The 17,484-nt window shown below is 37.8% G+C and overlaps 2 protein-coding genes across 4 annotated transcripts; one reads left to right on the top strand and one right to left on the bottom strand.

Moving 5' to 3' along the window:
- On the top strand, positions 6,125-9,091 carry LOC107640356 (probable galactinol--sucrose galactosyltransferase 6). Its single transcript, XM_016343884.2, has 3 exons — positions 6,125-6,409; positions 6,495-7,819; positions 7,902-9,091. The coding sequence occupies exons 1-3, from the start codon at positions 6,125-6,127 to the stop codon at positions 8,860-8,862; spliced, it is 2,571 nt and encodes an 856-aa protein (XP_016199370.1). The 3' UTR covers positions 8,863-9,091.
- On the bottom strand, positions 12,006-17,225 carry LOC107640342 (zinc finger BED domain-containing protein DAYSLEEPER). 3 transcript variants are annotated; one of them, XM_016343877.2, is made up of 2 exons: positions 17,042-17,225; positions 12,006-15,476 (listed from the first exon to the last, which is right to left on the bottom strand). In XM_016343877.2, the coding sequence occupies exon 2, from the start codon at positions 15,453-15,455 to the stop codon at positions 12,222-12,224; it is 3,234 nt and encodes a 1,077-aa protein (XP_016199363.1). In that variant the 5' UTR covers positions 15,456-15,476; positions 17,042-17,225; the 3' UTR covers positions 12,006-12,221. The 3 variants fall into 3 exon arrangements, with proteins under 3 accessions (XP_016199363.1, XP_016199355.1, XP_020961430.1); XM_016343869.2 differs by having other exon boundaries at positions 16,977-17,196; XM_021105771.1 differs by lacking the exon at positions 17,042-17,225 and adding an exon at positions 15,983-16,005.

Here is a 17,484-nt window from a genome sequence, read left to right as displayed (position 1 = left end):
TTTACATTTACATTAATGGCTACACTTTGTCTTTTTTTTTGTAGTTTTTTTGTTTGTAAATAATTAAAAAAGTAAATGAATGAGAATGAAAAATATATAAAAATGTTATATTAAATTTAAGGAATTTTTGACAATTAGTATGAGAGATTAAAAAATGAAGAGTAGTAAGAGTGTTAATATGTATAAGTTGTAGAATTTGAATATTTGTAACTGAAATTTTTTATAATTATTATTATTATGACACTTTTAATGTATGTATGTTTATTGCATTTAATTAATACTTGATGTTTCAATTGAATAATAATAGATAAGAGTTTTTTGTTTTAATTTTTTTAAAACATTTTACTAAATAGTGATTGGTTAATTTTTATCTTTTGCCAAGTCATTAGAATTGCTGATGTGGCATCATTAGCAAAGAAAAGACGGCTTAAACTCATTGTGGATATTATATTAAATTTAAGGAATTTTTGACAATTAGTATGAGAGATTAAGAAATGAAGAGTAGTAAGAGTCTTAATATGTATAAGTTGTAGAATTTGAATATTTGTAACTGAAATTTTTTATAACTATTATTATTATGACACTTTTAATGTATGTTTATTGCATTTAATTAGTACTTGATGTTTCAATTGAATAATAATAGATAAGAGTTTTTTGTTTTAATTTTTTTAAAATATTTTACTAAATAGTGATTGGTTGATTTTCATCTTTTGCCAAAGTCATTAGAATTGCTGATGTGGCATCATTAGCAAAGAAAAGATGGCTTAAACTCATTGTGGAGAGAGTTGGTATCAGCTTTTAAATAGATAGATAGATAGATAGATAGATAGATAGATAGATAGATAGATGCAAAAGATTTCATTTTCATCCTACATAGCAAACAATTACAACAAATTATACTGATTTTTTTTCTATTAATTAGCTATGAGTAGCAACAATTAGAATAAAACATGTTATAAAATAATTTGTACTCACCTAAATGGAAAGCTTAATGTCACCAAAAAAAAAAAGTGAAAGCTGAATTGCTAATATTTCTTAATCCAAGACATAGTTTTCTCTTTAAGGGTTGTAAAATTATTATTGAAGTAATTTTATTTTTAAAAAAATTATCCCATGAAGTATTAAAAATACAAATAGACTTCTCAATTTCTTTCTCAACAATTTGATTTAACTAATGGATTGGACAATCTTATTACACAATAAAATTGGAAAGATATCCATATTTTTTTTTACATTATTATTCATGTGATTTTTTGACTCAAAAATTATTCTTTTTTCACCGATTTTTATGATTTTAAATATAATACAAAATATTTTATTTAAATCCTACTTAACGATTCGTAAACAATTACAAAAGAATTTTTTTTCTATTCGTACCAAAAATTAATACAAAAAACAGAACAAAATATGTTATAAGACTCTTTTGTACTAACCTGAATTGGAAGCTAAATTGGCACTCCTCTTAGACCGGAGATATTACTTTCTCCTCATTCTTGCTTGTCTAAATTGGATAGATCTAAGTGTTTCAAATAATTGTGTTTCTACATTTTTAAAATAGGCATCAAAATCACCTTATGAATCAATTTACAATAAAATAAGGAAGGTGCAATAAAAATTATGTTAAACAAACTAAGCTGCAGAATCATATGTTGGAGGCACATATCTTCTTGTCTTCTTTTTTTGAAAGGATTGTTCTCCGCCTCTTTAATCTAGCAATTTTGGGTATTAACTCTTTCAGTCTGTCATTATCACTGCAAATCCTTCTACAACAAAGATAATAAGACATGGTCAAAGAATGATAATCCATTCCAAGTAAATTGTGGAAGCAATATTGCACATGTGGAATAACAATTTGAGAAAGAGGAACACATAAATGTAAATTGTGGAATAATTTTAAATGCACATTAATTTTGGTTGTGACTATTGGATAGAACCCGTTAAAAAAAGAAGAATACATAAACCTGTGCTACTTGCAATGATTTCACAATTAAAATATTATTTATAACAATAAAATGAGAAGAGTAAACGACAAATTTAAAAATCTTTAGGAAAATACCTGGGAAGAATGGTGACATTGGCCTGAGATCCAGATTCAAACTCCGGCAGAAAATCGCAACAGGAGGAATGGAGTTTGGCCTGATTTCTGCAATTTATGCAATGCGGCTCCATCGAAGATGAACATCGCGATGGACAATTTGTTTCGAGGAAAAAACAATGGCTTATGGGACCGGAAGAGGATGTAGGTAGGAAAAAATAATGGCTCATGAGATGGTACGGAGAGGTGCGAAGAGGAAGAGAGTTTCTAGAAGTACGAGAAAGGTAAGGGATTGATTTGGAAAAAGTTAAGTTGTTGGTTTTTATTGTGTTTTTTAGTTTTGTTTTGTATTTTTTTTTTGTTTGAAAATCAAAGTTGATTAAGCTAAATTGGCACTCCTCTTAGACCGGAGATATTGCTTTCTCCTCATTCTTGCTTGTCTAAATTGGATAGATCTAAGTGTTTTAAATAATTGTGTTTCTACATTTTTAAAGTAGGCATCAAAATCACCTTATGAATCAATTTACAATAAAATAAGGAAGGTGCAACAAAAATTATGTTAAACAAACTAAGCTGCAGAATCATATGTTGGAGGCACATATCTTCTTGTCTTCTTTTTTTTGAAAGGATTGTTCTCCGCCTCTTTAATCTAGCAACTTTGGGTATTAACTCTTTCAGTCTGTCATTATCACTGCAAATCCTTCTACAATAAAGATAATAAGACATGGTCAAAGAATGATAATCCATTCCAAGTAAATTGTGGAAGCAATATTGCAAAAATAACAATTTGAAAAAGAGGAACACATAAATATAAATTGTGGAATAATTTTAAATGCACATTAATTTTGGTTGTGACTATTGGACAGAACCTGTTAAAAAAAGAGGAATACATAAACCTGTGCTACTTGCAATGATTTCACAATTAAAATATTATTTATAACAATAAAATGAGAATAGTAAACGACAAATTTAAAAATCTTTAGGAAAATATCTGGGAAGAATGGTGACGTTGGCCTGAGATCCAGATTCGAACTCCGGCAGGAAACCGCAACAGGAGGAATGGAGTTTGGCCTGATTTATGCAATTTAAGCAATGCGGCTCCATCAAAGATGAACATCGCGATGGACAATTTGTTTCGAGGAAAAAACAATGGCTTATGGGACCGGAAGATGATGTAGGTAGAAAAAAACAATGGCTTATGAGATGGTACGGAGAGGTGCGAAGAGGAAGAGAGTTTCTAGAAGTATGAGAAAGGTAAGGGATTGATTTGGAAAAAGTTAAGTTGTTGGTTTTTATTGTGTTTTTTAGTTTTGTTTTGTATTTTTTTTGTTTGAAAATCAAAGTTGATTTGGCAAGATTTGATTGGTTGATTCTAATATTTTGCCAAGTAAGCAATGTTGCTGACATGGCGTTCGTAGAAGAAGAAGAATAGCTTCAAAGTAACGTGGATAAACTCATGTATCTACTTTTATATATTAAGAATAGACTGATTTCTGCAATTTATGCAATGCGGCTCCATCGAAGATGAACCTCGCGATGAACAATTTGTTTCGAGGAAAAAACAATGGCTTATGGGACCGGAAGAGGATGTAGGTAGAAAAAAAATAATGGCTCATGAGATGGTACGGAGAGGTGCGAAGAGGAAGAGAGTTTCTAGAAGTATGAGAAAGGTAAGGGATTGATTTGGAAAAAGTTAAGTTGTTGGTTTTTATTGTGTTTTTTAGTTTTGTTTTGTTTTTTTTTTGTTTGAAAATCAAAGTTGATTTGGCAAGATTTGATTGGTTGATTCTAATATTTTGCCAAGTAAGCAATGTTGCTGACATGGCGTTCGTAGAAGAAGAGGAATAGCTTCAAAGTAACGTGGATAAACTCATGTATCTACTTTTATATATTAAGAATAGATTCCAAAATCAGAAGATTTCCTGATTTTGCAGCATCAAACATTGCTTTTGGCATTCTTTCAGAATTTGGAAAATCATCTTCTTCGACCATGTGTTTAAACAGTGAATTGAGAATATGTTGATAATCAGGTGCATCCTTGTCAAAGATGAAAATCCTTAGTAAAATACCTGGGACGAATTTCCTTCGTTGGCTTGAGACCCAAAATCGAGCTCCGGCAGGGAGACCGCAACAGGAGGATGGAGTTTGGCCTGGTTTCTGTAATTGATGCAATGCGGAAAGGTGCCAAGAAGAAGAGGGTTTCGAGTATAATTTGATTCGAGGAAAACACAATGGCTCATACCGGAAGAGCATGGAGGAAATAGGATCTTGGTACGAAGAGGTGCCAAGAAGAAGAGGGTTTCGAGAAGCATGAGAAGAGTAAGGAGTTTTCAGGCGAGAAGCATGAGAAAAGTAATAAACTCTTTGGTTTTGAGAGGTTTTTTTGGGGTAAATGTTAATTTGTGTTTTTTTTTTATTCTGTTTTTTAGCTTTTTTTTTAATTTGAAAATAGAAGTTGATTTGGCAAGATTTGAGTGGTTGAAATTTGACAAGATTTGATTGGTTGTTTCTAAAATTTTGCCACGTAAGCAATATTGCTGACATGGCGTTAGTAGAATAAGAAGAATAACTTAGAAGTAATGTGGTGCATGCTTATGTATCTACTTTTATATATTAAGAATAGATTCTTTGGAGTGAATCGCTATTAGTATATCCTTTCATATCACAAATGATACAAAAATTTAACATTTTCTCTCATATTTATGTTAACTAATTTTTATATTTTTTACTAAGGATATTAGCCTTCTGATGAAAATTATTGTTGAACATTCTAATTTTATAGGGACTATATTTGTATATGAACAAGACAAGGATGAGAAGAAAAGGTTACGGAAATGTTATATGTGACTATTATACCAATTGGCAGACCAAAAACGCTAGGATCGTGCGTCTTTGCTAATTTGCACATACCATCTGACATCAATTGGATCTTCCAACAGAGATATCTGCTGATTGCTTGAACCTATTCATAAACAAACACCAAGGTCTTATCCTATCACACCAAGGATCCGACAAGTGAATCATATACATATCCAATAATTGAGTTAAATATATATACCCACGTCAAAACTCAATCAATAAATCAGCATAAAAATAATCCAAAAGGGAGTGCCAGTGCCACACCACCCCAAAACGCTCAGACCCTATATTTGCAACGAGTAACCGGCCACTAACCAATTGGCCAAGTGGATGGTGTTCTAAGTCATTCCCAATATCATTTTTGCTACTTACGTTCTGCTAAATCATGTTAGGTCCAGCTCAATGCGCTAGGCTGTAATAACACCATTTTTTTAATTAACCAAAGTCCAAATACGTATCCATCAATGCAGTGGCCTATCACAATCAAACTAGTTCGTGGCATCCCCCTAATTATTGGAGATGGGCGTAATGCCTCGGGTCATGACTCCAATAATTACCTGCTTAGTTGTTGTTTCACAATTTTAAGATGCCACGCAAATTAATATTAAAACCCTGACTCTGTTCTCATAATAATTACTTAATCAATAAATAAACTAAAAATCCAATTCATAGAGTTGGCTACCACGACAAGAATGCTCATTAGTCATAACATTTCAATGCTAATCCTCCTGTTAAATTAATTGGAAATTGGAATGCTTAACCCACAAATTAACATCCCCGTCCAAGTAACCCGCAAGTGTAATTGAGTTTCTCAAGCCGAGCCATACTATTCCAACACTGTACGCAATACGCATACGGATACGGTTCTACATTTTCTTTCCCATTTGGCGGGTTCGCGCGCGTAAGCAACAGAACAGAGAAACGTGAGTACGTGACTTATAAAATTAACCCAACGGTGATATTACACGTGTCCAAGTAATCGAGTTACCTGAGTTTGATGGAAGCTCCTTGAAACGTCGCGTGAGAAATTACAAGATATTTTTATTTTTTTGACACGAGAAAAAACACGTAGGTAACGAGTAACGACAACTCTGTTGGGGCAAGAAAGTGGATTTTCCGGCGTGGATCCTACGTAGCAACCCGATTCAACGTCAAACCCAATAGGCCCAGAAGCAATAATTAATTAAAAGTATTTTTAAACTAACTTAACAGCGCTGAGTTAAAGAGACTATGATTGGCGTTTGTTTGACGAGAAAGCCAATCAGAAGAAGCATGTTAACAATGGTGTTCAATCCATCATTCTATAATTCTTCCTCCTCTACTATAAATAACGCCAAATCCCCAACTCTTTCTCCACATCCACACGCACTCTTCTCAACAAGCACTCGTTATCATCATCACCATTATTTCAGGCACAAATCTAATACTCTCCTTCTTCATCCAACAAGAATAACAGCATCATCTTCTTATCCTTTTTCGCCAGTTAGAGCACACACACATTCTTCTTCTTTTAAGGTAAAAGCTAAAATCCAATCTCTGATTTCAGTATTTCACAATCTACGTACCTTGGTTTAATTGAGAAATTGATTGAATATTACAGACAAGGTACCAGGAAGCAGAGGTAGAGGAAATGACGATCAAACCGGCGGTTCGGGTTTCGGACCGGAACCTGATCGTGAAGGATCGGACGATTCTCACGGGGGTACCGGAAAACGTCATTGAGACGTCAGCGTCGTCGTCCGGCCCCTTGGATGGAGTGTTCCTTGGAGCGCAATTCGATCAAAACGACAGCAGCCACGTCGTTTCGATCGGCACCTTTAGGGACATTCGTTTCATGGCGTGCTTCCGCTTCAAGCTATGGTGGATGGCTCAGAAGATGGGAGACAAAGGAAGAGACATTCCATTGGAAACTCAGTTCCTTCTCGTTGAGACAAAGGACGGTTCCCACCTCGAATCCGACGACGGCGACGAGAGTAACCAGATCGTCTACACCGTCTTCCTCCCTCTCATTGAAGGAAGCTTCAGAGCGTGCCTTCAAGGCAACGACCGCGACGAGCTCGAGCTTTGCATAGAGAGCGGCGATTCCGACACGAAGGCGTCGTCGTTTAGCCACGCGCTCTTCATCAGTGCCGGCACCGACCCCTTCGCCATCGTCCACGACGCATTCAAGGCCGTGAAGAATCACCTGAATAGTTTCCGCATGCGCCACGAGAAGAAGCTTCCAGGAATCGTGGATTTCTTCGGGTGGTGCACGTGGGACGCTTTCTACCAGGAGGTGACGCAGGAAGGCGTGGAGGCCGGGATCCAGTCCCTGGCGGCGGGAGGTGCGCCGCCGAAGTTCGTTATCATCGACGATGGGTGGCAGTCCGTGGGAGGTGACTCGCATGAGGCGGCAAACTCATCGGTGAAGAGGCTGACAGGAATCAAAGAGAATGAAAAGTTTCAGAACAAAGAAGATCCGAAATTAGGGATCAAGAGCATTGTGGATATCGCCAAGAAGCAGCACGGGCTCAAATACGTTTACGTTTGGCACGCTATTACTGGTTACTGGGGCGGAGTCAGGCCCGGTGTGAAGGAGATGGAGGAGTACGGGTCCGTCATGAAGTACCCGATGGTGTCCAAAGGTGTGGTGGAGAACGAGCCCACGTGGAAGACTGATGCCATGGCCGTACACGGCTTGGGCCTGGTCAACCCCAAGAACGTCTTTACTTTCTATGACCAGTTGCACAGTTATCTGGCGTCTGCGGGTATTGACGGCGTTAAGGTGGACGTGCAGTGCATATTAGAAACCCTTGGCGCGGGCCTGGGCGGAAGGGTTGAGCTCACTAGACAATACCATCAGGCCCTGGACGCTTCAATCGCCAGAAACTTCCCTGACAATGGATGCATCGCCTGCATGAGCCACAATACTGATGCGCTCTACTGGTAACTAACTATTCCGTGCACTCAATTTTATTTTATTTTATTTTTATTGATTGATGGAGTTTTTGTTATGGTGGTAATGCAGCTCGAAACAGACGGCAGTGGTGAGGGCTTCGGATGATTTCTACCCGCGGGATCCGATTTCGCATACCATACACATTGCGTCTGTGGCGTACAATAGCATCTTCCTTGGAGAGATTATGCAGCCGGATTGGGACATGTTCCACTCTCAACATCCTGCAGCTGAGTATCATGGCTCGGCCCGGGCCATAAGCGGTGGGCCCATTTATGTTAGTGACGCTCCTGGAAAGCACAACTTTGACCTCTTGAGGAAGATGGTGCTGCCAGATGGATCTGTGTTGCGGGCCCGTCTACCTGGTAGGCCCACCAAAGACTGCTTGTTCACGGACCCGGCCCGTGATGGGGTAAGCCTGCTGAAGATATGGAACATGAACAAGTGCGGTGGGGTGCTTGGAGTGTATAACTGCCAGGGAGCAGCATGGAGCACCGTAGAGAGGAAGAACGCGTTCCACCAAACAACGTCCGATGCCATCACTGGATATGTTAGAGGCCGTGATGTCCACCTTATCTCGGAGGCCGCTGGTGACGCCGAATGGAACGGTGATTGTGCCCTCTATCGCCACCGCTCCAAGCAGCTGGTGGTGCTTCCTTACAATGTGGCTCTGCCAGTGTCCCTGAAGGTGTTGGAACACGACGTGTTTGTTGTAATGCCTGTGAAGGTTTTGGCTTCTGGGTACAGTTTTGCTCCTCTTGGGCTCATTGAAATGTTCAATGCGGGAGGGGCCATTGAGGAACTGGCCTATGAGGTGAAAGGCGGAGACGGTGGGTTGGTTGGGGTGGTTCGGATGGAGGTTAAAGGGTGTGGCAAGTTTGGGGCTTATTCGTCGACCAGACCAAAGAGGTGCGTGTTGGGAACAAATGCTGTGGATTTCGAGTATGACAGTGATTCTGGGTTGGTGACTTTTAACATTGATCATTTGCCAAAGGAGGGACAAAGCACTCACCATGTTGTGGTGGAGCTATGAGTCTCGTTCTGTTTTGTTGGCAGTTTAGCTAGGTTATATCATACATATTGAATATTTGAAGAGAATTCTGAGGGGGTGTAGGGATTTGTTTTGCTAGATATAGAGAGGATAGTGTTGTACTTGTAACAAGAACTCCCCCCTTATTTCCCACATTCATCGTTAGTTAGAAGCTGTTGGCCATGCTTTCGAATTTGGATGGAAATAAAAACACATGTTTTTCTATATGCTTGCTTCCTTCTTTTTTATTCTGATTGATCCTATATTCATGTGAGTGCTGATACCAAGTAATTCATGTGATTGTGCGAAGTAATTCATCAACGATAATACAGTGCCAGATTTTTAATTTCGTGATACTGATAACATGAATTGCTTTATTCTGCACACAAATAAACACAACTAACATTAACATCATGAATTCCCTATACTTAGATGGTTAAAAATTAGATGGACTCGTCCTGAACCAATTTAGAGCTTATTCAAAACTAGAGAACTAGTCCAACATCAATATTGAAACTGGTTTCTGTAAAACTGATAGTCATCTTAACTAAAATACCAGAACAAAATTACAGTAATGTTAAAAATTATACATGATTTCATGACCCACTTGCTGTAGGTTTAGAATTCAAAATTCTGTGTATTGTCTCAGACTTACAAAGCAAGTACCTACAAAATTCAAAGTAAATAAAAAAAGACATTAAAGTTAATTCTAAAACTTTCTTAGCTGTTTGCTAGATACATGTTCTCATGATGCTAATATTATCTCAACTGCATAATAATGAAAAATTACCTGTACAAACACGATTTTCATAGCAGCATTTCATGTTGTTATGAATTAGGATTGTTAGATGATTAACATTGAATACATTAAAGAAAAGAAGAAGAATAACAAAGAAAGAATCATTTTGCGTGTGGCAAAGAACCAATGAACTTACGAGGTCCATGTGAACATCAATTCTCAATAGAAGCGCTACGGAAAACCTATCAATGTTGATTGCTTTTCATATGCAAGTTGAGATGTGTGTATAATTCAAACTCCAGCAAAAAAAACTTAAATATGAATTTTATTCATAGTTGCTTTTCTAAACTTAAAAGAAGGGGAGAACTTTTGAAAGCCACGCTCTCCTCAATCCTCATAGCACCTAAAGCTGTTGAATCATCGCGTGACTCAGCAACTAACATTGTACAATAAGTATTGATTTGATTGTTAATAAATAATAAGTAATTGGAAACAAGTTGCTTGAAGTCATAGATCTTTACAATAGCCGAGTGCATTCGTAGTTGCGATTGTTGATTTGGGCCTTGAAGAGTTGAAAGTAAAAATGCAACTAGAACATCAACATGGATGTATAGAAGGAAGGAAGGAAAGGCTGGGGACGATTCAAGATTCTAGTTTCAAGATAGCCTCATATTTGGGAAATGGAGGCATTTAACCAAACAGCTCATGGGCATTAATTATGATTTGTGTGCCAATAGCAGCTGCCAAAGTGGGTAGCCCAGTCTACTTCATCTCCTTGTTGAAGTTAGGCCAATGGAGGGAATTTATATGCAGTGTTGCAGTACTGTCCCATGATGTTAAGGTTTTAGGACATGTCGTTTGCAAAATTTCTTTGGAAAGGAAAGGGCCTCTTCGCATTACTTTTCTGCTTATTTTGTGGTAATCAGCTTTGAATCAGATACAAACAATCAGATAACAAGATTGGTTTGGCCCAAAATATCATTTCCCAAATACTTTTACTCATCTTTTTACGTGGGCTGAAGCTAAAGGATCTTGCTTCATTTATTAACATCCAAAATAACCTTCAAACAACACTGAAACTTTTATGTTCCTCCCAACTATTCATTCTTCTGCTCTAAAATATAATAGGCTGTGTTTGTTTTCAGAGACAGGACAGAACATGACACTGAGACAGAGACAATAAGACGGAGACACTAAAAATTATTGTTTGTGTATTGTGTTTGGATACGATGTACAAGACACTAATGTAATGTCCAGTATTATATTTGGATACACATGGACAAGACTAAAATATTATATGAAATGACTAAAATAACTATATGATTCTAAATTTTTTACATCAAGTACAAACTAATTTAATAGAGAATGAGAGTACGTAAGAGTACAGATAAAACTAATTATAAAAAATGTTTGAAGAGACCAAAAATTTTAATAAAAAAATATAATAATATTTATATTAAAATAAAAATTATAAATATATTTATTTTATTTTTAAATTTATTATTAATATGTAAGAATACATATGGTTAAGATTAATAAAAAAATAAATCTGATTAACAAAAAAATTTGTTTAGGTTAATAAGCCAAATTAATTTTAAATAAAAAATCAATTTTAAAAAAGAATCCATTTTTACATGAAAAAAAATTAGTTTTTGCACATAAAAATCTATTTTTATTTAGAAAACTAATTTTTTTTATCTAAAAATTAATTTTTTTTTAAATTATATAAAATTAATTACAACTTATAAATTATTTTTTAGCATTTTAAAAGATCAATTTTACCTTTAATAATATTTATCTTTTAAAAATTTCAAGACTAATTATAGGAAAAATTAGAAGGGATAATAGTGGAATAATAAAAAATATCTATGGACAAAAAAGAAAATAAAATTTATAAAAAAGTTCGTGTCCACTCTTCCAATTCCCGTGTCCATCATTGTCCTTCGTAGGAGAGTGGACACAAAAATATGAAAAACTGTCTCGGAGACAATGTGTTCCGTGTCTATGTCTCTGCTTCCAAACATATTTTAAACATGTATTGTCCATGTCTCTGTGTCCTGTCTCCGAAAACAAACGCTACCATAGTTACTACTTGGTTTAATAAATTTTTTTGAAAAAGATACTAGTATTTTTCAAACAAGCATCTTATTTTGTGTTTAATAAATCATAAAGAACACACACTTGTATTTGCAACTTTTTTAAACTAGAGAAAATGCCTTAAAAAATTATTTTTAATTTTAAGTTACCAAATATTTGAAAAAAAAAAAGTAAAAATTTTAGTAACGACTCGTGATGACTAGAGAAGTACATTAGACTTGCATTCTCTAATGCTACTGTGATGTATATCATCATATTAAGTTGTGGTCCAAAGATTAGAAGACACAGGGAGTGAGGGGGGCAAAACCAGTTTGGGAACTAGCATTGATACATTACGAAAAGGCTGGTTCAATAATATACTAGCATCATGAAACGTAGATACTCTAGAATTTAAAAATATTCACGTCCAGTTTATCCAAATCACAACTCAGAATGTTACACCGAGAGCGAGCGCCTAACCCATAAACTAGGTACTACGAGAAAATAAAGGAACCTACCATCATACACAGTACAACTACCTACACATCTAGAACTCCATTTTCACAAGGGCACTGGAAGATTCGGCAGCGCCATACTGCATCCAGTCCTTAGCACAAACAAGGGCTTCCACTGTCTCTGGTCGCAACGAACTCCGGTACTGATCCATCTCTTTGCCTTTTGTGTCAAACACGGACTCAGCCGGAACACTAGAAACTGGGACTGACAATATGTCTCGGGCCATTTTGGAAAGTGTAGGGTATTTGAGCTTGTTTAGCTTCCACCAGCCCAACACATCAAAGTCTGGAACACGCGGCAACAGTGATTCTTCCAGATACTGGTCCAATTCAGACTTCATCTGATGGCTGGTGGTTTCCATGATGTAGACATCAAAATCTGTAAGACCATTATCAGACAACAGAGTTCCTCCAGGGGATCCATCCGCCTTCGCATTACCATTTCCTTCTTCTGCATATGCTGGTGTTAGAGGCAAGGGAAGGGTCACGTACTCATGAAACAGCTCATGTATGCCGTCATCAACAATCTTGACATACACATGGGCATCATCACCATAGATCTTTGTGAAACTGAACTCAACAAGCTTCATCTTGAAGCGAGGATCCATTACTACTGCAAGTGCCAAAATCAGACTAGTATCTCTCCAGTATTTGTCAATCTTCTCTTGCATAGATTTAGTAAGGTTGCTAATGAAAGGATCCTCATTCATAACAGCACGAGATAGATCCAACTGCAATTTCCAAACCTCATGAAAGAAGGTAATTGGAGTGGGATGAGGTGTTGTGGTAAGAATGTTTGTTGCATCAAAAAGGGGCTTCAAGTATGTGCAAAGGGTCTCAATCAGCTTCCAGTCCTGCATCGATGGAGCCCCCTTGTAATCAGGATCAGATGTGTCCAAACAAGAAAACACTTCCTTTAGCTCCGAAGCCGCCACCAGCATCTGATAAGTTGTGTTCCATTGGGTTCGATCATCAATAAAAAGGCTCCTTTCACTAGGCACCTGAAGTTGCTGCTTAAGCTCCAGGAATTTCTCCTCATGAGATTCTGATGTTTTCACATACTTTACACTGTCCCGGATTTTATTGACTATGCCTTGCGCAGAGTTCAACAAATCATCTGCAACATTGCTTAAAGTGCGAGCAACGCAATTTCCAACCAGCAACTGACCGTTGAGGATAAGTGGATTCTTCACAGAAAGTAAAGTTCTGAGATTTTCAAGAGCAGCTTCACTCAGAGTCTTATTACATGTGATAGAAAACAGCCTGCCCTCCAAACTCCAATCAGAAAGGCATACAGCTACAGCATGGCTAAGGGCAGTGTCAGAATCAGGGTATGGTTCCATCACAACATTGAGAATTCTCCTCTGCAACTTCCAATCACTGTCAACAAAATGTCCTGTAATAAACACATACCCCACAGATTGGGAGGAAGTCCAAACATCCAGCGTCAGACATACACGTCCAGGTAATCCCTCAAAATACTTCATAAGGTTTTGCTTTTCCATCAAGTATGTTGCCACACAGTCTCCTTGAACAGTGTTGAAGGTCACCATGTTGAACTGGGGTTGCAGATTTTGAACAAATGCAACAAAACCCGGATGTTCAACCATGTGAAGGGGGTAATCATGCATAATGATCATTCTAGCAATCTCATGGCGGCACCGATCCTGATCAAAAAGGATGTAAGGAGTGCTAGGCGACCTATAACGCCGCTTCGGTGTATTGGTAGTATTGCCAGAACCACCACCCCTTGATCGTGGAGTATATGGAGTCACCTGGTTCGGATCCTGGTTACGCAGAAGCCCTGGACATGTTCCCTTGGCAATATGGCGTTTAAGGTGGCTTGTCCCAGCAACTTTTGAACCAGTACTGTATGCAAAACTTTGTTTGCATTGCTTGCAGCATGCCCTTCTACATCCAGCACTGACATTTTCTATGGTGAAGTGTTCCCAGACTATAGATTTCTTTTTCCTCCTCTTGCTTGGCTGTGTTTCTGGTGTATGTTCCTCATGGTTCAGTGGAGTTTCAGCATTTACAATCTCATAGCTTGGTATGTTAGCATTAACAATCTCATAGTGTGCTTGAGAACCGACTACCCGATTGTCATGCAGCGTTTCATTATTTGTCAGCTCATAGTGAGGTATCATTTGGGAATTGTCTAGCTGATCATGGGACAGTGCTTCAGAGTTAGCTAGCTGGTGGTTGGACAGTTCCTCAGAATGGTGCAGATGATTGTTGGGCAGAGTATCATAGTGGGCCAGGTGATCTTCAGGTATTGGTTTGATGTCTGCAAGATGACTGTCTGATAGTGGTTCAGAACTAGGAAGCGGTTCGGAATGTGGTAGTGGTTCAGGTTGAGGCAAGTGGTCTTCTGGAATCATATGGAGATCAGTGAATTGATGATGATCAGGAAGATTTTCTGGAAGGGAGAGCTGATTGTTGGGATCGGTTGTGGAATTGGCCAACTCATGTTCAGGTATAGCTTCTGACATTACCACATCATGGCCAGCATGTGCTTCGTGAATAGCTGCCTCATTGCTGGGCTGTGTCTCAGGGGCTACTAAGTCACTGCTAGGCTGCGTGTCAGACATGACAACCTCACTGCTGGGCTGAGTTTCAGAAATGACAACTTCATTGCTTTGCTGTTTTTCAGACATAACTTCATTGCTTTGCTGAGTCTCAGAGAAAATAACCTCTGTGTGCTGTGTTTCAGAGAAAGTCACCTCATCAATGCGCTGTGTCACCTCATCAATGGGCTGTGTTTCAGTGACATCATTACTGGTCTGTGTTTCAAAATGAGCCACGCCATTGCTTGCAATTGCCTCAGAATCAACCTGCTCATTTGTGGTTGGTGCCTCAGGAGTAGCTTCAGAGTTGACTAACGTATTGTTAAGTGGTACCTCGGTGTCTACAGGTTGATTAGTGTCCGGGGGCCCAGTATCACCTGACTGGTTGTTGGGTAGTGCTTCAGTTTTCTCAGGCTCGTTGTTCAAAGGTTCTTTGGTGTTGTCCGATTCGGGGTTAGGCAATACTCCTGTATTTGCATCATCACTAGTGACCTGGCTTTCAGATGCAGGAAGTACTTTCTCCGGCTCTGTTTTGGAATCCGAGAGATCCTTGTTGGGCTGAGGCTCGGAATCTTCCACAGTGCTTTCAGGCTGAGTTTTGGATTTAGCCAGATCATTGGTAGGTTGAGGATCAGCATTGACGGACTCACTTTTCACATCAGGGGTCTCCGCCACTTTGTCTGTTTCAAGAGTTGTCATCTTGTCTTGATAGGTATCTCCCTGCATTACCAATAAGAAAGGATTGCTAATTAAAGGTGGGCATAGTTAATAATTTATGGTAGTGAAGAGATGAAGAATGCATTATCGTTATTTCACTAAGGCATCAGGGATCAAAATTCCCATTGAACATATACAGTCTTAAACAAACACAAGAATGAATTGCATCTTTCCACATGAATGTCCGGCATATGAGTAATGAAATAAAAGCACGCATGTTTACACTGCAAGGTTCAGGAAAGTGTAAATCAACCCAAAAGCTAATTAGCACCACATGTACATCTTTAGCATAGAAGCATGCATCACAATTTATGCAAGATGCAAACAACTCTGATGCAGATTGGAGGAAGATGAAGTTGAGGAAAAGGAAGAAAGACCAATTTTTACATACATCCTTATCCATTGAATTAACAATAAAAATGAATAGTAATTATGTATTCACCCATATCTTAAAAATACAAGGCATAATACAAACAACTCAATATTAGAAGTGATTCACAAAACCATTCCTGCATAGTGCAAACAAGTACTGGAAGTTTGCTCTCCTTTCCTCACTTCCATTTAGGTGGCATGTGCAGGTGTACTCGTGTAAGTCTATTTCAGAAAATGGACAAGTCCGAATGAGGTGTGCACAAACAAAAACAAAAAACAGAAATACCAAGATGGACAAAACGGCCTATTGCCAATGCATTTAGAGCATCACTACTTTGCTATCATGAACTACGAGGAAGGATATAGATACTTCCTCATATTATTCATGACATGTACTTCATCTTTACTTTGCCAAGAAGGCCCAACGGGTATTACCGAACTGATACCCGTGCCCTCCTCTATTCAAGTTTATCTTCATGTTTGATAAAAGCTTAAAGTATGTCAAATATGGTCACAAACTGAATACCAGCTTCAAACATCAGGAGAGAATAACATTAAGCCTGGCATACGCTGAAATTTGACCACTATCTACGAACCCAAGTATACTTGGGCCCATAGTTGGGTCGGGTCGGCCCATAGAAACATTAAATAATATAACAATAAGAATAATATGAACACAACAGAACAGAACCCCAGCAAACTTTACTGTAAGAGGTCCATTGCAGAATCTCGATCAAACATTACACACACAGCCCAAAAAAGTCAAACTTTAAAACTGGAACACTAGATCTTCACTGGGCTACCAAGTACTAATGAAGAAAAAGTATAAGTATATATAATACATATATAAACTAGCATAAACAAATTTCAAATAAACGAAATCGCGGTCTCGAGCAACCCAGATCCAAGAATTTAATCCCAGAAACAAATAAATCCAGCTACGCGCTGAAACTAGACGAGACAATAAAACCGAAAAGCTTCGATTTTCCGAAACCATACTAGATAGAGAAAAATTGATTAACGAGGAAAACGAAACAACCGATTCGTGAGGAGAGTAACGAGCAAAAGAAGCGCCAGCTAGAGAAAAACACAAAATACGAACGAATCGAAAAGTTAGGGTTTGCGATCTACCAGCTGCGCGAAGGGAATCTGACAAAGAAAGCGCTGATCTGGAACGAAAAGAAGCTCGGAATCACCGGAGAGAGATGAAGATTGGGCTTGTTGGAACGAACCCGAGAAGCTAATTGGACCTTTGGAGTTTTCCTAATTTTCTTTCTAGGGTTATGTTGTTGTGTTGTGTTGTGCCTTATGGTTCGCGTACTTGTGCACCAGATAAGGTTTTTAAAACAGGGCAATTCTTTTGGATTCCCAATTTGGACTCCTTAGGTCCATTATTATTCTCATTATTATTATTTATTTTTTTTTGTTTTTGGTTCTCTGTTTGTTTGGTTTGAAATTTAAGTTTGAAATTTCGAAGATTCCTTATACTATGATTTTTCTCTTTCTCTCCTTCACACCGTGAGGTTGCGGTCATTCAGAAATCAGAACGGACCACAATAGCTTACCCTAGCTTTTATTATTATAGCCCATGGCCTAAGTTATATGAGAAAATGTGACATTTTGCGTTTTTAACTAATTG

This window comes from Arachis ipaensis, chromosome B01 (genome assembly GCF_000816755.2).
Source record: "Arachis ipaensis cultivar K30076 chromosome B01, Araip1.1, whole genome shotgun sequence".
Classification (NCBI taxonomy): domain Eukaryota; kingdom Viridiplantae; phylum Streptophyta; class Magnoliopsida; order Fabales; family Fabaceae; genus Arachis; species Arachis ipaensis.
Note: the sequence above shows the minus strand (reverse complement) of the source record. Positions and strands in the feature narration are given on the sequence as shown.